General features: G+C 51.7%; 1 protein-coding gene across 1 annotated transcript; it reads right to left on the bottom strand.

Annotated features, from left to right (window-relative positions):
* Positions 1-519: 519 nt before the first annotated feature.
* Positions 520-19,086, bottom strand: nrps1 (uncharacterized protein; the record flags this gene model as incomplete). The annotated part of the gene is made up of 9 exons (XM_056902846.1): positions 520-3,201; positions 3,252-4,867; positions 4,916-5,576; positions 5,628-6,007; positions 6,063-12,813; positions 12,861-17,669; positions 17,734-18,036; positions 18,105-18,521; positions 18,598-19,086. 9 exons carry the CDS (start codon positions 19,084-19,086, stop codon positions 520-522), a joined length of 18,108 nt encoding a protein of 6,035 aa, XP_056748133.1.
* Positions 19,087-20,026: the final 940 nt, after the last annotated feature.

Genomic DNA, 20,026 nt, shown 5'->3' with positions numbered 1-20,026 from the left:
TTTCGCTACTTAATATTAGCTGAGTGGTGCGCACATTTAATCGCAACCTGGTTGCACGTTGTGGCATGTCCATCCCTTGCATTCGATACCCTCCGAGATTCAGCCAACTCAGATTGACGCATGTTGTTTTATACAAGCCTATTATATCTACAAGTTCTACTTTGCTACTTTTCTATGGGGTAGAGAATATTCAATAGACAAGTTTCCGCGTATTATTAGAGTATAAAAAAGAGCAGCAAGCACAAGAACAACAGAGTAGACAGGAAGAAAGATGTAAAGAGAGAATATAGTAAGTAAAGACGATTTAATGCCGTATGTAACCAATCCAGAAACCAAAATGCCAAAGCCATAGAATATAATGAAGACACCAACAATACAAATCGTGGAACATGAATATGGAGACGTAAGAAAGCGGCCAACGAGAGAGACTTTCTTGGAGTGTTTTCCTTCTTTTTTTTTTTTTTGTTTTTTGACCTTTCTCTGTTTTTCTTCGCGGATTCGAGCTTGATAATCATAATATCAAGCTCGAGTGGTGACTGTGTTTCGCCCAGTCAACTTGCGCGCAATGGTCATGGCCGCCTTCGACCATGTCTTCTTCTTTTCGATGCGAGCGACAGGATCAGGCGGTGCAGCACCAGTAGCAAGAACCTCTGCTGGCATATCATCCTGGTGCTTGGCGTTATGCAAAGCCAGCACGGCCATTTGGCCCAGGAAAGAGGGATGTTCAATGAGATCCTCAAGGCGGACCTTGAGACCCTCTTGCTCAAGAAGCCAGGTAAGCTGAGCCAGATTAAATACATCACCACCGAGGTCAAAGAAGGAGGAGTCCAACTGGAAGGCGGATTGGTGGGTAGGCTTTTCAGCTTCTGGGTCGACGGGGGCCGAGGTGGGGCGGCTGGGGAGGACCTGGTGCCACGAGCGAGATAAAATGTCGGAATGCACAAGCAACTCTGCGATGGAGCGTGACTTGAGGTGTGCGCTGAGGAAGTGCTCATCTGTTGGTCGAGACAGGTCGTCGATTGTCTGGGGTGGCAGGGAGCGAAGCATGCCCGCTGAAGGCAGAGACGCTGTTGGGTTGGCCAGGAGTGACTGCGCAATTTCACAAGCCATGTCGAGAACCTTGGATGCGAAGAACGGCATCACAGGTCCCTTTTCGGAGTAACCGAGGGTGACATCGAGGCCACGTTCACCAGAGGGGCGGGAGACCATAGTGAGATCGGCCAGATTGTCATTGACGCCGACACCGCCCATGCGGTACTTGTTGCTGTCAAGCTCCATGGTTCCCTCGTAGTCGACGTTCTGGTGGAAGACCGAGGTAGTGAAGTAGGTCCAGTCGGGCCAGTCGGTACATTGCTTGATGATCTCGCGGAAGCCCAGAGACTCGAAAGGCATGTTGGAGACCTGCTGATCTTGGAGGTAGCGGAAGAGATCGACACCGGTCCATTTCTCGTCCAGCTTCACGCGCACTGGAATGACATTGACGCATGGGCCAACTGTGTTCTCAATTCCGGGCACTGTGGCGTTGCGACCGCTGATGGTGAGACCAAAGACCACATCAGACTGGGCAGTGAGCTTGGCAAGGGCCAGAGCCCAGGCAGCTTGCATGACAGTTGCGATAGTAACATTTCCAAGGGCAGTTGGCGAGATCTCAATCTTTCGGTGAATCTCGGTGAATGCTCCAACGTTCTGGAACATGCTGGTACCCTTTCTGTGGACGACTTGGGTCATGCGGGAGCCCTTCAGAAGATCGGTCCAATGGCGGTAATGGTCTGGGGTGATTGTTCCTGGCAACTGTCGCAAGTAGCCAGCGAAGGGCGTAACCGGGGGCAGCGGGGTGCCTTCATACCCGTGCTTAATGGCAGCCATGATCTTCGGCAAGCACATTCCATCGTATTGAGTGTGAGAAAGACGGACCAAGATCCGGTGCTGGTCGCTACCCTTCTTTTTGACAACGTAGAACTGCACGTACTGCTCACCTTCGCGAGGCCCGTATTCCCGATCTCTTTGTTGGAGGGTCATGGTGAATTCATCAAGAGCGCGGTCAGTCTCATAAACAAAGATGCTGGGACGAATCTTGCGCAGCACGACCTGGAAGAATTGGTCGTGGAAGCACACAAAAACTGTCCGTAGAATGTCAAAGGCATCGACTACCTTCAAGCAACTCTCGCGAAGGCGTCTCAGGTCTAAGGGACCATTGCCCTCAAGATAGAAGTAATTAAGCATCCATCGCGACTTGAAGAGATTTGCGGTCAGAGACATCGCTTGGAAGTCTGTGACAGGTAAGACGTCGGCGATACCACCCTTGAAGACTCCGACCTTAGGACAGATACCGCTCTGTACTGCGGCATCATCGATGCACGATGGCCTGAGAACCTCGAGGCTCTCAGTTGAGGGGCTGGGCCCCAGCGTCGTCGGGGTGATATTGAGCAAGTCACCATCGACCTCCCTGTGACCGCCAGATTTTAGATCAACATTCAGCATCTGCTGAGTGACGTTCGCGGCGCGTACTGTTGTCAGCATGTCCTCAAAGACAGGGTTGTTAAAGACATCTGCAACAGTAAGGACCAGGCCCTCTTCGCGAGCGGCACTGACCATCTTCATCGCGGTGATACTATCACCACCCAACTTGAAGAAGCTGTCCTGATGTCTCACCACATTGGGTGAGAGACCAAGAGCTGTGCTCCAAAGATTCCACAATTTTCTTTCTATATCGGCCGATATCCCATCCTCACTGGATCGGGAAGTCGCCGAACAAACACCAGAATCATCTGCTTCTTGGATACCTAACTGGTACGGTGAGTCGGGTATGGTATCAGTGTGGCCTCCATAGTTTGACAGCCCTTCCGTACGGATAGGAGGCACCGTCAGTTTTCCTTCTCTCAACATCTGACCAATAATCTCATGAACACGTTCATCAATAATTTTCTGAATAGCACTGCTGTCAATCGCTTCTCCAGTCGACTTTGCCTTTTCAGCCAGTGTGGTTTGGGAGCGATCCCAATCCAGTGACTCCGGCTCAGCCTGGGAAGCGAATGAGGACTGCGACAACGTCGCAGCCGGGGATTCAATGAAGCCAGTGAAGACTTTGGCGATGGTGTCAGCCAGAGCCTGGGCTTCTTCGTCAGACACAATATCGTTCCAGTATCTCAAAAGAATACCCTCCTGGCCTCGGGCAATCTCAACGTTAACAGTGACCGCATACTAAATTCAGTTAGTAGTCGAAACAAATCATTGGAAGGACAGATACTCACCTCACTCGGATCGTGTGCATGTTGAAGATCGAAGGACAATCCCTTGTCCTTAGCACCACCTGCAACGGAGTGGTTCTGGATTGACAATGTAGTATTGAAGAGGGACTGTCCTTGCCAACCAAGCTCGTGTTGGATACTGGCCAGGGAGCAGCTTTGGTGGGGAATGCATCGAACATGAGCATCTTGAACATTCTTCGACACATCCGTCAAGGTCTGCTGATCGGAGAACTGGACTCGACAGCAAAGCATGTTAATAAAGATTCCAACCATGTCCTGAATGCCATTGACAGGTGCATCGCGACCGGCAGAAAGATATCCGAAACAAACGTCGTCGGATCCAGTGAACTGTCGCAGGACTATGGCCCAGGCGGACAGGGTCAAGTTGGCGAGAGTGACTGAGCTGCGCTCGCAGAACTTCAGCAGATCAGGGAATCTCTGGAAGTTCATCATAATACCCTTTAGCTCTCTCTTGGCTTCAAATACAGCCGATGGAGCGAGGTGGCATGGGCGAACTCCGCCGAGGTATTGCTTCCAGTGATTGAGAGCATCACTCTGGCTCTGAGTTCTGATAAATTTGATGTAGTCGCTGAAGCGAGGTCCTGAACCCTCGGTGATCTTTCGCTCGTAGGCGAGAGTCAGGTCACGGAGGAGTACATCAACCGAGCCACCATCGATAATGGCATGGTTAATCTCCAGCTTTAGGATGACACGTCCGGTATTTGTCTTGCAGACAGTCAGTTGGTGAGAAAGCTTTGATTGGCGCATCGCGTTCCTGTCACGAAGGGATATGGAAGACAACTTCTCCTCAACCTGTGAGTCTTGGCATTCCACGCGGAGGATATTGTCAGAAAGGTTCTTGAGCACTAGTTGATCGAAGGATCCACCAGTGTAGTTACTGTCGACGAAAATAGTCCGCAGTACTGGGTGACGGTCGACGAGGGCTTGCCAGGCTCGGGCGACTCCTTCGGCGTCAACCTTGCCAGATTTGGCATCCTTGATCTCAAACACAGTATGGAACATGTAGGCATTGGGATCGCGGAGCTGGCTGAGCAAGAGACCCTCCTGCATGGGAGAGCAGGGATAGATGTCCTCGACGTCATCCTTGCTCCGAATTCCGGCCTTGCGGAAGGTGCTGGCGGTGAGCATCTGGAGGCCATGATAGTTGATTGGGAGGAGGGGGTAGTCGCTGAGAGTGGGCTCAGGAGTAGCCGTTTTCAGTGTGAGGATATCCTTCTCCAGAGTATGCTTGCACTGCAGAATCCAGCGGCGGATTGAGCCCTCATGCTGCATTTTGTTGTTGTAGGTGAAAGCAACATTGAGGCGGTCTTTAATGACAATAGCAGATACTTCGAAGAGGGCGAAACGAGCAGTCTGGGGGCCCATGTCGCCTGCGACAGCAAAGTCTGAGCTGTCAAAGACGCTACCATGGTGATGGAACAACGAATCAGCTCGCTCAAGCTGCTGCATTTTACCCAGGTAGTTGAAGAGGATTTCCAGCGGGACAGGGAAATCAGCCGCCTGGTCCTGAAGCAGGCTTTTGGCGAAGTAAGGACGTCCATTGTCTGCAATCTTGCGCCTGGTGTCCTTGACACGCTTGATAATGTCGTTTAGGGTACCTTTTTGTATTAGCTTTCTGTTGGCAAGATGAGGCAAGGTGAACTTACGAGCTTCGGAATCCACTAGCAAAGGTGTCATGGTGGTAAACCAGCCCACTGTTCGGGAAAGATCAATGTCGGCTTCCCAGGGTTCTCTGCCGTGTCCTTCGTTGTAGATAGTTGGGACCTTGCGGTCGGTGAAGGTGCGACCGAAGGAATGGACGATAGCAGACAGCAGGATGTCAACAGTGTCAGTCCGGAAGACATTGTGGCAGTCATCCATGATAAATTGGGTAGTATCCTCGCTCAACGTGAACGATTCCATCTTGATATCTCCATACACGTTGGGTGAGTTTTGCATGCCCCAGTAAAGCAAGTTCGGCTTCTCGGGCGTGAAAGGCAGAGCAATAGCCGCATCGTGCGTCTTGGCTCTCTCGATCTGCATGGCACACCAGCTTTGGAAGGACAATGCCTTTTCGAGTGAAAGAGATCCAGAAACAACGAGCTCTTCGAGGTCCTGGAGCACGATGCGCCATGATACCATATCAATACAGAGATGGTGAGCGACGAGGAATAAGACCTGACCACCGGTGCGAAGATTAAACAGATCAGCTGCCAGGATAGGTCCATTGAGAGGATCCAGGCAGCTTTGACTGTCAGCAATCTTCGGAACCATCGCCCGGGTGTCGCCCACAGAGTGAACGCGGAATTGGAAAGATTCATCGACCTCCTGTGAGTACGAGTTAGAACATGTTTGACTAAGATTTTTTAGTGAGCTTACCGCTGTGGTTTTCTGTTGCCAGGTGCCGTCATTAGATTTGCTGAAGCGTGCACGGAACATGGCATGCTGGCTAATAACAGCCTTGAGAGCGCGCTTCAGGACCTCACCCTCACAACGGTGAGCGATGCGAACAGTGATGCTCTGGTTGAATCGAGCAGCGCCCTTGAAAGAGTCCGAGCTCTCGAAGTACAGTCTCTGGACAGGCGAAAGGGCAAAGCCTTCACCAGACTTCTCTTCGCGTCTAGCGACAGGTGCCTTGGCACAGGCGGTTTGAGCAAGTTCCTTCACTGACCTGCTCTGAAGGATGTCGTGCAGTGTCAGAACAAGTCCCTGTTTACGTGCGCGAGAAATGACAGCCATTCCAGTAATGCTGTCGCCGCCTGTGAGAACCAGTTAGTAGGGTAATTAATTCGGGATGATCATATTGGTACTTACCCAAGCTGACGAAAGACCGGTCGACATTGACCTTCTGAAGGGAAATATTCAACACCTGCGCAAAGATGTCGCGGACGATGTCGAGGGATCCATTCTTCTCTTGTTTGTCTTGTGGTTTTTCTTCTGTCTTGCCACGCTTGATGCGATCATAATCCGCCATGATACGGTCATAGGACTCATCATCAATATCCTCAACCCAAGCAGTGATCTTCTTTCGGTCGAGCTTTCCAGAAACTAGCATGGGAAGCTTCTTGATGAGCGCCCAAGTCTGCGGGACCATGTAAATGGGCAGCTGGTTCTCAAGATTCTTCTGGACTTCGACGAGCTCGTTGTAAGCATGACGCTCAAGCTCATCCTCATCAACTAGCTCGCAGGGCTTGTCAGAAATCAGCTTGGTGTCGGCTGTGACACTATTCAAAGACATGACAGTGACCAGGCGCTGCTTCAGTGGGCCGTTCTTGGGGAGAACGACGACGGCGTGGCGGGTAAGCACATCCTCGGAAAGGCGGTGCTCGATCTCACCAAGCTCCATCCGCTGGCCATGCAATTTGACCTGGTGATCCTTCCGGCTGATGTACTGCACAGAGCCATCAGGGTTGTAGTAGCAAAGATCGCCAGTCTTGTAGATTCGGCGAGGCCCCGGGACTGCGGGGATGAAGTCCTTGGTCCACGCAGGGTCCGTGGTGAATGCTTCTGCATTTTTCTCGGGGTTCTTGAGGTACTCCCGGGCCAAGGGAGCGCCTTCAAGTGCAAGTTCGCCGACTGCGCCCAGGGGAGTCAGCCGATCGTGGTTGTCGGGGTCAACAATCCAGGTGAGAGTGCTGGGAATACCGTAACCGATGCGGCCTGGATCACGATTGGTGGCGACCGCATTATCGATCACTGCAAAGACACAGGTCTCAGTGGGTCCGTACCCATTCATGAGGTGGACAGCATTGGCCCACTTGGTGATAACTTCATTCGACATCTTCTCACCACCACAAACGAGGTGCTTCAGGGAAGGCACTGACGATGGCTCAATGATGCTGGCAATTGAGGGGGTGAGGAAAGTCCAAGTAACATTTAGTCGACGGATTGCGCCGGCAACATCATTGAGACGGTCGTCTTCGCTTGGAACACAGATGGTACCTCCGAGCATGAGAATTGCAAGCGTCTCCATAACAGCAGCATCGAAAGTGAGAGACGCGAATTGGAATACTCTCGAAGTCTCATCCATGCGAACCCACGGCGCGAATGCCATGATACTGCTTACCACGTTGCGGTGCTCGACGATAATGCCCTTGGCCCGACCGGTGCTGCCAGAGGTGAAGAGAGCATAGGCCATATTGGAGGGTGTGACTTGAGTGTGGCGACGGCCAGATGATTTGAGTGCACCGTAGGCCTTGATAGTCTCCTTGCTGATGGGGATAACAGTCTTCACGGCTCGGCTGTAGCGGTTTGTGTAGTTGGGAGTGCACAGTATCATGTTGGCACCGACGTCGGCGAGAATTTCCTCGTGTCGCGAGGTAGGGTGGGAGGGATCCAAGGGGACGTACCCACCGCCAGCGATGAGAACACTGATGAGGGTGACCATTGCCCAAGCCGACTTGTCTAAACAGACTGGAACAAAGACCTCTGGGCCAACCCCGCGAGAGATCAGGTAGTTGGCGAAGCCAGATGCGAGGTTCCAGAATTCTCTATACGTGAGGTCGCCATCCCAGGCACACACAGCCTGGGCATTCGGAGTCTCGTCGCACTTCTCACGAATGAAATCTTGAACAGTCCGTTCCACCGTGAGCGGAATACGTTCATTCCATGTACCAATTTCAGCTTTGTCTTCGGGGCTGATCACCTCCAGGTCTCCGACCTTGCTCGTGCTGTTCTTTGGCAGGGCAATCAATTGCAGCAGAACATGTGCAAATTGTTCAGTGATGCGCTTAGCCTGCCATCCGTTGATTACCAGCTCATCGTGGTGAACAGTAAAAGAGATGTTGGTCTTGGTGACACCACATTCGATGACAAGGGGGTGGGTGAAGAAGTCTTCGCTGGTTTCACGTTTCTCATCGATCCAGATCTTGTTGTCGAGCTCCCCATCGCCTGGCTGGATCACGAGCAGGTTCTTGAAATCGCAACCTGTGGCGGTATCCTTGTTCAGTAGCCGGATACGTTGCAAACCAGAGTGCAAGTGTGGGATCATCTCAGTGGTAGACTGGTGGATCTTCTGTAAGTACTCCATAGTCGAGGCGGCGTTGTTCACCTGGACACGGGTGGGGACAGTGGTCAAAACAGGACCAGCAATATCTGCAACACCTGGAAGATCGATGTTTCTGCCCGACAAAGTCTCGCCAAAGCACACATCACCAGATGCAGTGTGTGTCGCGATGACGATCGCCCATGCAGCGCGCATGAGGACAGGAATCGTAAAGTCGACGGTGTTGCGGGAACGGGAAACCTTCATGGTATGGTGCTGGGTGTTGCCAGCACGCATGGCATCAGGCACTGCATTCTTGTTGTAAGGGAAAGGAGTGCTGGAAAGGTCGGCCAAATAAGACTTCCAGAAAGCGTCAGACTCCTCCATGTCCTTCTTAACTAGGTAGTCGATAAACAGACTATACGGTGTGCCAGCACGCTTGGTCTGGGAGACAAAGTAGTTCTCTTCGACCTTGCGGAATACCAAAGGAATACTCCAGCCATCATAAAGGGCGTGGTGAACAGACCAAACAAAGTAGCTATCAGAAGAGCCACGAGGCTGCACCATAGCGTAACCAGTGAGAGGTGCTCCATTTTGCTTAGGGAGATGGAGGAAGTCGTTGGGCAAAGCGTCAAACGACTCTGCTTCGACCCAGGATATGGGATCATCCTTCAGGACAACTTGAGCAAAATTCATAGTCTCGGTGTGGACAATGCGAGTGCGAAGAATTTCCAACTCAGTCACGGTTTGTTGCCAAGCCTGTTTGAATTTACCGACATCTATGCCAGGAGCAAGGCGGAACGAGGGCTGAGCAACATAAGCACCATTGTGCTTAATAGAAAGCGTCAGAAGACCCTCCTGCACAGCACTGCAGGGGTAGATATCGGTGATGAGGTCCCTGGATACTTCGCAGTTGTCGGTAACTTCATCCATCACGCTTTCGAGGGAGACCCCAGACGGCAGCAGGGAGAACGCCTTGATGTTGTCTTTCTTAACTTCAGAAGCTGCATCAGACACGACACAGCTCTGGGCCATGTCAATCAAAATTGGGGAGTTGAAGATGCTCGAGACAGTAAGTGCGATGCCTTCTGCTTGAGCAGCACCGACGAGGTTCATGGCGGACAAGGAATCACCACCTAGACCAAAGAAGCTGTCATCGGCGGTCACAGAGCCAGCTTCAAGTTCTAGTGTCTTTTCCACGAGGGCTACAAGCTGACTCTCTAGGCCGGTGGCCAGGAAAGCCTCCCTTTTGTCGGAGGTGTTGAAGGTAATGTAAGACTTGAGAGTCTCCTTGGACAAGGTCTGGACCATAGCCCGCAGTCTTCGGCGGTCGATCTTTCCCGAGGAAGTAAAAGGCAAGTTGCGGATAGGGAAGAAGAGCCGGGGCATCATGCTCTGAGGCAGAAGCTCAGGCAAAGAACCCTTCAACTTCTGAATAGCATCCATGTTCGACATAGAGATGGGCAGTAAAAGTGGATCCGCCCCAGGAATTGTGGAGGCGAATTGATCGCTGCTCCCCCCGTTGGAATCTGGGTCGTGGACAGTGAAGAATGCGGCGAGGCCCTTGGCAATGGTGCGTTCCTCTGGGACAACAACATCAACAGCCACCTGAGAGTCCTCGGGTAGGCAGCGCAAACATTGTTGTTCGATCTCCTCGAGTTCAATTCGCTGGCCATTGAACTTGATCTGAGTGTCTTTGCGGGAGATGAAGGCCAGGCTGCCATCGTTGTTGTACCGAACCAGATCGCCAGTACGGTACATGCGATCATTTCGCTTGAACACGCCCTGCAAGCCAGCGTGACGGTTCCAAGTAGGGTTCTTGAAGAAGGCGGCCTTGGTCTTTTCCTCATTAGCAAGGTATCCACGTGCAATGTTACTTCCTTCAATAACCAGTTCGCCGACAGCGCCAACTGGCAGAAGGCGGTTGGAGTTACTCGGATCCACAATCCAGATTCTGCAGTTTGAAGATGTTCCAATGGATGTGGGATCATCATTGACACGGTTGCCATCCCAATCAACCTTGACACCAACTGTGGCAATCACAGTGGCCTCGGAGGGACCATAGGAATTAATGACGCACCGGTCTGCCCAGCGGTCAATGTGGTTGGCGGGCATCTTCTCGCCTCCTGTGATAATGACCTTGAGAGTAGGAACGTTCTTCGGCTCTAGGGTGTTGACAATGGCAGGAGGTGCCGAGATGTTGGTGGCTTCCATACGGCGAATGGCACCACCCAAGTTGTTCATGCGTTCCTCCTCGCTGGGGATACAGACACAACCACCAGTCATAAGAGTCATCATGATCTCGAAGATGCTGACGTCGAAGGTGTAGTTAGAGAATTGCAAAGCACGGGTTGTGGAGTTCATGTGGAGGGAATCAATCATAGCAATCGCGGTAGTGCTGAGGCCGGTATGCTCTACAACAGTTGCCTTCGGTTTTCCAGTAGTACCAGACGTAAAGACAGCATATGCAGCATTGTCCGGGGTAGGACGAAGACCAGCCAAAGCCAAAGGTGAATCAGAAAGCTGGGAGATTGAAGTCTGGCAGACAGCGAACGATTTCGCGCAAAGCTTCGACACTTTGGTGTGGACCGAAGATGAGCACAGAACAAGGCTAGCACCAATTTCATCGATGAGCATCTTCAGTCTAGAGTCGGGGTGGGATGGATCAATCGAGACGAAAGCTCCACCGGCCTTGAGAACAGCCAGCTGAGCAACAACAGCCCAGGCTGACTTCTCAAAGCACAGCACCACGAAGGCTTCCGGCTTGATTCCAAGACTGGAGAGATGGCGGCCTAAGCGGCTGGAGACAATCTCAAGCTGCCCGTAGGTAAAATTCTTGTCCCAAGAGCAGACGGCTTCTGCACGGGGGTGAAGAAGTGCCTGCTGCTGAATGAGCTCGTCGGCACACTTCTCTACTCTAGGAGGGGATGCGGCATTCCAATCGCGGATTTGGCGAACTGACCGCTCGGGGAATACATTGAGGTCCCCGACGGTACGTTCACGGACGTTGTGGGTAATCAGATCATCCAAAACTTGGTCAAACATATCCATGATATGGTTGACCTGGAAGGAGGAAAGGGTTTCAGGAGAGTAGTTGAAGTGGATCTGGGCGTGTGAATGGGAGACTTCAGCTTCAACCAAGATCTTTTGAGCACTACAGATGCTTGGGTCATGGGTAGCTCCTTTGGGGAGATTAGAAGCCGTGCAATAAATCAGGGATGTGTTGAAAAGCATTGTGTCATCAAGTCCAAGCTGGTGTTTAACGGCGTCCAAGTCAGCGACGTTCGATACACTGCTCTCGGAGTCCCTTTTTGCTTTTTGGAGGGTATCCTGAACGTTTTGCTCATTCTGCACGAGGAAGCGGCAGATGGCAATGCCAGCGGACTCCAATTTTGTCTCCGAAGGGGAGGCAGAATACCCAAAGCAAACATCGTCTGAGCCGGTGTACCACCGGAGGACAATGGCCCAGGCAAACTGGAAGATAATTTCCGCAGGGATGCCAGACAATCTGCTGAAGGCGTGGATGTTGGCTGTCTGCTTGTTGAGGGTGCGGGTGGAGCGTCCATTGTCGCTTGCCTCATGGGAGAGGGCAGGGAAAACACATGGCTCCACATCAGCAAGATACTCCTTCCAGAAAGTGGCGTTGGCCTCGGATAGACTGGCATGCCGAGAAACCCGGTTACCAGCCTTGGATCCGTTCCAACGCTTGATGTCGAAAGCCTGGAGGGCACTGTTTGAAAGCGCTTGTGTTTCAGATTTGAGAGCCTGGCGGTTTAGCTTTCCACATAGGGTCAAGGGGAGGGAGGAAATGGGGATGTAGAAACTCGGAACCTTGCTACCAGGAAGGCTGGTACTCAGATTGGCGTGCAGGCTAGAAATGGCGTCTTTCAGTTTAGGAGTGGCGGATTGGAGGACGCGATCTCCAAAAGTGACGAGGTTGGTGTCTGAAGAAACCACGAAAGCAACAAGAGCATTGGTCTTCACATTATCGCGTAGCAGCTGGATGCTGTCCACAACGCACTTCCTCTTGTTGTCCAGGAAGGAATCGATGCGCGCCTGAGTCTGAATAAGCTCGCTAGCTAGGCCGGATTCTTTTTTATCGTTCTTGCGACCGACAAAAACGAGAGAGCCATCGGATTTGTACCGAACAAGATCCCCGGTCTTGAAAAGTCGGTTTTTACCCACATCTCGTTGTTCAGAAAGCCAAGAAGCGTTGTCAAAGAATTCTTCGCTGTCAACGGACCGGTCGTCAAGGTAGCTGCGGGCAAGAACAGGCCCTTCGAGCACCAGTTCCCCAACACCGCCGATCGGAACAAGACAATGATGGTTGGAGGGGTCAACGACCCACGAAACACAGGAAGTGCTCTTTCCAATAAGAGCAGCCTCGTTTTCATCTTGGGAGCAGAACACGTGGAAGGATGCAGCGGAGCTCTCGCATGTTCCATACAAAACCTGCAGTTGGAGGTCGTCGCTCTGCCAGTGGTCGAGAACGCTCTGGGAAACAACTTCGCCACCCAAGGCAATCGATCGCAATCCCGGAACATCCTTGGGGAGAAGAAGCTTGCAGCTGTCGGGGTGATGCTAGCAACATTAACATGGAATGCATTGATAGAGGCAGCTAAGTTGACGGGGTCAATATCAGCCGGAATGCAAATGCAACCACCCCACATGAAAGTGCCGAATGCCTCCAAGATAAATGCATCGGATGTGTGCGATGCGAACTGCAGAGTCCTAGAGACATCGGCGATTGCCATGGTTGTAGCGAATGCCTCGGCCCGGGTCATGACAGTTGAGTGGTCAAGGACAACACTCTTAGCCAGTCCTGAGGTGCCGGCAGTCATAGCAACGAATGCGATGTCGGATGATTGTGTCACAGGGTTAAGAACCTCATCGGCGAGGTACTCGAGAAGAGACTCGCTCACAGGGATGACGTACGGCACGACATCCTCGAGGAGCTGAGCCTTCTCTGGGGCCGTCAGCGCGACCTGCACGGCATTATCGACAATCCACTTCTCAACAAGAGCGAGACTCTCAGGTGTGTCAACTGGAATACACCCACCACCAGCTTTCATAATTGCTAATGTGGAGACGATGTTCCACACAGACTTTTCGAAGCAGACGGGAATCAGGGTTCCAGGACCGACACCGAAGGTGACCAGATAGCTTGCCAAGCGAGAGGAGAATTGATCCAACTTCGAGTAAGTCAAGTTCCCATCCCAAGCTGTGACGGCCAATGCATCAGGGCGCTTCTTTGCCATCTCTTGGACAACGTAATGAGCGCATTTCTCAAAGGGCTTGGGAGTCTTGGTGTTCCACGCCATGATCTGGGTTCGGTTTTCGTCGCTCAGGTTGTCTAACTGGCGGATTGGAGCGTCAATGTTCGAAACAATGTTCTCGAGGCAACGAAGATAAGTATTGGCCACATTGGCAGCCTGTGAATCAGAGAGGTTGGTGGTCCAGTAGTTGAGGTCGATGCGAGCCGTAGTGTCCATTGCCTCGATGTTGATGAAAACCGGGAACTCAGCGGGATCGTGGATTGAGCCAACCTCAACACACTCGATGTCGCTGCTAACATCATCCTTAGAACTGGGAAGTCGGCGATAGGAGACACCGGAATTGAACAAATTGGTGTCTGAGAGCTTCAAAGCGTGCTGAATATCAATGAGCGAAGTGTGACGGTAAGCAAGGCTCTCCACGTAGTCATTCTGGATTTGATGCAACACATCACTGAGCTTTGCCTCATCTGCAATCTTCATACGGCAGACTAGAAGGTTGATAACCGGTCCAATAACCCACTGGACACCGTCAGCAGACACATCACGCAGGGATGCCATGTAACTAAAGGAGACATCGTCGGATCCACAGAAGACAGAGAGGGTGAGGCCCCACGCGGCATTGAAGACATTTGCGAGAGTGATTCCGCGCTTCTCGCAGACAGTTTGCAGTTCATTGAGGGCTCCAAAGTTGACCGGAATGGAGCGAAGGGCTTTGGCCGATTGTTGGCCGTCAGTGAGGGCAGGGAAGTGGCATGGCTTGGCTTGATCCAAGTACGAGCGCCAGTAGTTGATGCTAGCTTCCTTTGGCGCATCCTGAAGGTACTGTATATAATCTTTGAACAAAGGCTGAGGGCTTTCCTCGAGTCTGCCAGCGTATGCGAGCTGCAAGTCACGGAGGATGATTGAGATCGAGTTGCCGTCCATCGCAGCGTGACTCATCTCAATGCGCGCAAACAGTCTGCCGCTGGGTGTCTGGCAAATAGTGAAGCGATACGCTGGCGAGGACTCGCTGTAATCCTTGGGGTCTTCCTTGTCAAAGGTGGCAAGCACATCATCTTCCCCTGAAGACTGCAAGAAGACTGGAGTGGCATCATACGTCTTCAGCACAACCTGGCAAAAGGGATCACGAGGAGTGAGGTTCTCAACAAAGATGGTGCGGAACATCGCATGATGAGAGACGACCTCCTGCCATGCATTAATCAGGCGATCGAGATTCGGCTCGCTAGATCTGGTGGCCTTGATCTCAAAGGTGTCGTGGACAGCGTAGTAGGAGCTATCACGCTTGCGACCAAGGAGGATACCCTGCTGCATGCGAGAGCAAGGGTAGATATCCTCAACTAGGTCTGGGGAGTCAATACCGATAGCAGGCAACTTATCGTTCAGCAACTTCTCCAAAGTAGGGTAGGTCAACGAAAGCATGGGGAATGAGCTGAGAGTCAAACGCGGGCCGAGGGTAGGAAGCTGCTCAGCGAGAGTTACAAGCAGCTCTTGGCATTGGGAAACCCATCTATGGATACGATTCTGGTGCTGCATGAACTTGTTGAAGGAGAAGTTAAATCGAACCTTTCCAGCAACGACCATCGCAGAGATCTCGAACAGACCAAACCGGGGAGTATCAGTACCAAAGTCAGCGGCACCGCCTCCTTGGCCAGCTTCTCCAGCCATCTGGTCAACCAGCTGAAAGAGACCATCCTTTCGCTGCAGATCGCGATGTTGACCGACGTAGTTGAACGACATCTCGAAGGGGTGTGGGTGCTCAGACTTTTGTTTGCTCCGGGCTGGCAGAACCCGGCTGGTGAAATCGGCGCGACCATTGTCTGAGACACGGCGGCGAAGATCCTTCACCTGAATGAGGGTATCAATGGGGTTATCTGTCTTGTATGCAGACAAGAAGATTGGGTGCAAAATGGTGAACCAGCCGACGGTGTGCGAGATATCAATGGACGGGTCCCAGACTTCTCGTCCGTGACCTTCATTGTAAATCGTTGGAAGAGAACGGTCGGGAAAGGCGCGGCCAAATGAGTGTAGCATTGCTGCTAGGAACAGGTCAATTGGCTCTGTGCCAAGAGCTTTGTGACATTCGAGGAGAATAGCGTTGGTGTGAGCGGGATCAATCTCAAACGAGGCACAATCCACATCACCATATGTGGTTTGAGTGTCCGTAAGCCCCCAGTAACCAAAGTTGGGTATTGCGAGAGCAGCCGTTGCAACTTTATGCTCAGACCGGAGGGTGTTGCAGTGCTCATTCTGCAGGCGGCACCAGGTCTGGAAAGGCAAGGAGGCGTCACTCGCTCCTGTCTTCTCGGGGTTTAAGATGATGTCTTCCAAATCTTCCAAAATGATTCTCCACGAGACAATGTCAACAACCAAGTGGTGAGCTGTCATGGACAGGATATTTGGCTGTCCTTTCACCAAGAAATAATCGACTGCAAGCAAGGGCCCAGAGAAGCAGTTAATAGAAGATTGACTGTCGGCGACATGGATCTTAACCTCATCCATGCTGCCAAGAGTGTGCATCCGCCATCTGTAAGATCCCTTGATATCCCGAGTGATCTGTTGACTGGATGCGGTCGCGAATCCTGTGTTCGTGAATCGTGCGCGGAGCATAGAGTGGCGAGATACCAGAGTTTCAACGGCCTTGCGGAGGGTCGGCTCGTCGACAGGTTTGTTCAAACGAGTGAGGATTCCTTGATTGAAGTGGCCTTGGCCCTCTTTTCGTACACCAAAGTGGAGGGTCTGGATGGGTGACAAGCTAAATGGTTCATCAACAGCTTCTTCGTAAGTCGTAAGGTGGTCGATTGTCTTTGCGCGGGTTGCGAGTTCGCGAATTGATTTGCTGCGCAGCAGCTCCTGTACAGAGAGGGAAAACCCACGCTTCTTGCAAAGACCTACACATGTCATAGCTGCGATCGAATCACCACCGAGGGCGAGGAAGCCCTCGTTCAAATCGAGCTGGTTCTGGGGGATGTTGAGGACACGGCTATATACAGCAGCTAAAGCTTCCTCTCTGTCGTTGGCGGGCTGGGAAGCCTCTGTGCCGACGGTTGCAACAGAGGCATTGTTTTGAAGATCTGGGTCGTTCTCCATACCTGCAACCCAAGTGGAAATACCCTTGCGGTCTAGTTTCCCTGATGGCAGGAGTGGCAGGGCTTCAACGCACAACCAAACTGCAGGGACCATATAAGTGGGGAGACGAGCTGAGAGACGCTCTCGGATTCCAGGGACAAGCTCGGCCTTTTTCGAGGTTGAGACGAGTCGTAGAGGCTCCAAGTCCGAATCCGACTGTTCCGCAAGCAGGCCGGTAGAAGAGACAACTGCCGCCAGCCGTCCTTTGGAGAAACCTGTCTTGGGGAAGAAGACGGAGCAATGAGTGACGTTCAGATCTTTGCTCAGCTGATTCTCAATTTCGCCGAGCTCGATTCGTTGTCCGTGAACCTTGACCTGCGTATCCTTGCGACCGATGTAATTCAACGCACCAGTGTCGGAGTTGTACCTGACGAGATCACCCGTCTTGTAGAATCTACGGTTAGAACCACTTTCAGGCTCCAACTTAGTCCAAGCAGGGTCGTAGATGAACGATTCGTTTGTCTTTTGTGGATTATTCACGTAGCACCGAGCCAGGGGTGGGCCTTCCAAAAGTAGTTCTCCAGGGCAGCCCACGGGCACCAGTTCATCGTGGTTATCAGGGTTCACAAGCCAAGTTCTCACACCAATAGGAAGCCCGATATCTTTACAATCGGTGTCAGGTGTAACATTGGAATTCAGCACGGATGCCACGCTGGCCTCGGTAGGCCCATAACCATTGACTAGTTTTATTTTGGACCAGGTAGCCAGCTGTGACTGCGACATTGCCTCCCCGGCCAGAACTAAACTCTCCAGTCCTGGAACACTCTCGATTTCAATAAAGCCGATGAATGAGGGCGTGAAGCAGGCTTGGGTGACTCGCATCTCGTTGATGGTTGTCACGATATCGTTGAGTCGAGCTTCCTCGCTCGGGATACAGACACACGCACCATGAATGAGCGGCGTCAGCGACTCGGCCAAACTGGCATCGAAGGTGTGGGCGGCGAATTGAAGGCATCGCGACTCGCGATAAATGTGCAAACCGGGTCCATGCACAATTGCCCCCGACAGGAACGCGCGGTGCTCCAACAGGGTGCCCTACAGAACATGAGTCAGCAATTGCAGAAAAAATTATATATTCTAATATTTATACAAGACTCACCTTGGGTTCTCCTGTTGATCCAGAGGTAAACAGAACATAAGCCGCATTTTGACTGGTGACGCCTGATGCAAGATTGACATTGTCAGCGGGGTCAGACAGAGGATCTAGAGTCTCAGCAGAGAGAGGTATTAAAGTGTTGACGATGGGCCGAAGTTTATCGGCCAGATGCTGAGAGCACAACACAACCGGTGCCTGGACCGATTGGATGAGAGCTTGGTGTCGGGAAGTTGGGTGAGTCGGGTCCAATGGGACGAAGGCTCCCCCGGCTTTCATAACGCCAAGCATTGCGACAATGTTCCATTTCTGTGGAGTCAGTATACACAACTTACGGGATATTGGGGTATTAATTGATGACAAAGTATCCCACTCACCGATTTATCGAAACACAAAGCCACGCGAACTTCCGGTCCGACTCCCTGCATGCGAAGATAATATGCAAGCTTCGACGCTTGGTGATCCAACTGGGCGAACGTCAAACTTCCATCCCACGCACACACAGCCTCACGGTCGGGTCCACTCAACATCTGATCGTGGATGGCTTCGTGAATGCAGCGATCGTGGAGTTGTGGAGAGGTGGAGTTCCACTTGCGGATGCGTTGCCAGTCGTTCTCCGAGAACAGATTAAGCTGGCTAATAGCGGTGTTCTCAGCAGAAAGGACCTTGGCAAGCAACTGCTCAAAAATGCTTGCGATACTCTTCATCTGTTCCCCAGACATATCACCCTTTCTCCATTCCAGGAAGATGCTGATGTCTCCACGCAGCACCTTAACATGAAGGCGGACTTGGCACTACGAATCGTTAGCCTACTCCATTCTTCTCTAAAGGCAGAAACCCAATCTCCCATTCATGACAGACTATACTAACCTTGTCTGGAAGAGCTGTGGCCAAAATAGGTTTTGAGGGAGAAGCAGGCGGGTCATATGTGCGTAGCATGAAGATGGTGTTGAAAGGAAGGTATGCCTCGGAAGCAGCGTCCGAGCTTCCATTCGCCTGGCGATTCGCACTGTTTGCGCGCACCTTATCTACAATTGCTGTGAGAGAGTCATTGTCGTTGATGGATATACGGATCGTCGAAATGTTGACGTCGGTCGAACGCTGTACAGATGATTTGGGAGAGCGCGAGTCGCCCGCAAGATGTTGGTAACCAAAGCAAATATCCTCCGAGCGCAGATAGTAATGCAACAAGAGAGCCCAAGTGGCTCGAAGCATTGGGTCTAGACGGCCTTCGTTCCATGCGGTTAGTAACTGCGCATGTTGAGCGGCCGTGGGTCTGGTCTTCATCGAGACTGGGCGTTTAGTCCCGTCAACCGTCGAAGCGAACCGGGGAAGATAGCACTTGGTGGATTGAGCCATGGCGTCTAATGGCTAGGTATTACCAGGCTAGTCCTGTGTTTCGTTTCCTGTTTTCCAGTCGATGAAGATATGTATGGGCCTGAGGTATGGAAAATGAACGACAGTGTGAATTCGACAGTCAAGAGCGCTCGCGAACTCGGACGGTCTCGTCTTATTTTAAAGAAACTAAGCACAAGTTTTTTTTTTTTTTTTTTTTTAAAAAAAGTATTATTTGCTAAACACCTCGAACATAGGTACGTCCGGCCGGAGACTGCATGGGCCGCACTTCTCCAAAATCCAGTAATAGGCGCCATATTCCTTGCATGGGATCTAGATGGAAGGGAGAGGGAGGGAGAGAAACCATACGTGGATCAGGTGTACTTGGCCCGCCCTGTGGAACCAACTCAAGACACTTTTTCTACTTTTCTACTTTTCTGGTTTTTTTCTTTTTTTTTTCTTTTTTTATTTCCGATAGAATTGCTACATCAAGTTTCCTATTTTTTATTTTGGACCAAGGTAACCCTTGGAAGTAGACTAGCTTACTCGAACTAGTACCAAAAGGTCATCATGCAGGGGAATCGTCCCTTCTCTCTCTCGATGTACTCCGGACTAAACCCCGGAGCACTGCTCTTCCAAGCGAGATGCAATTCCCCCGATCAGGAACCCTTGCGGTCTGGAACGTGGGCATGGTGGCGGTTCAGAGCACCCCGGCAAGGGCATGAGGCTTTTCAGCCTCGAATCACGTTTAGTTTGAATGGCGTTACCCCTCGAGCTCACGAGGTTTCAATTCTGACGTTACTGGCTTTGCTGGCCGTGTCAAGCCCGCTTATTGCAAGCTCGCGAACAGGTACATGCCCACAGGGGATCATACCCCATACCCTCACTTCATACTGCAGATATAGGGTTTTGCCTCTCTGATGCATCGAGCATCGCGTCAGGTATACGAGCCTCGTGAGGCTGT

This window comes from Penicillium hordei, assembly GCF_028827395.1.
Source record: "Penicillium hordei strain IBT 12815 chromosome Unknown utg000006l_segment0_segment0, whole genome shotgun sequence".
NCBI classification, from domain to species: Eukaryota; Fungi; Ascomycota; class Eurotiomycetes; order Eurotiales; family Aspergillaceae; genus Penicillium; species Penicillium hordei.
This window is presented reverse-complemented; position numbering and strand designations above follow the sequence as displayed.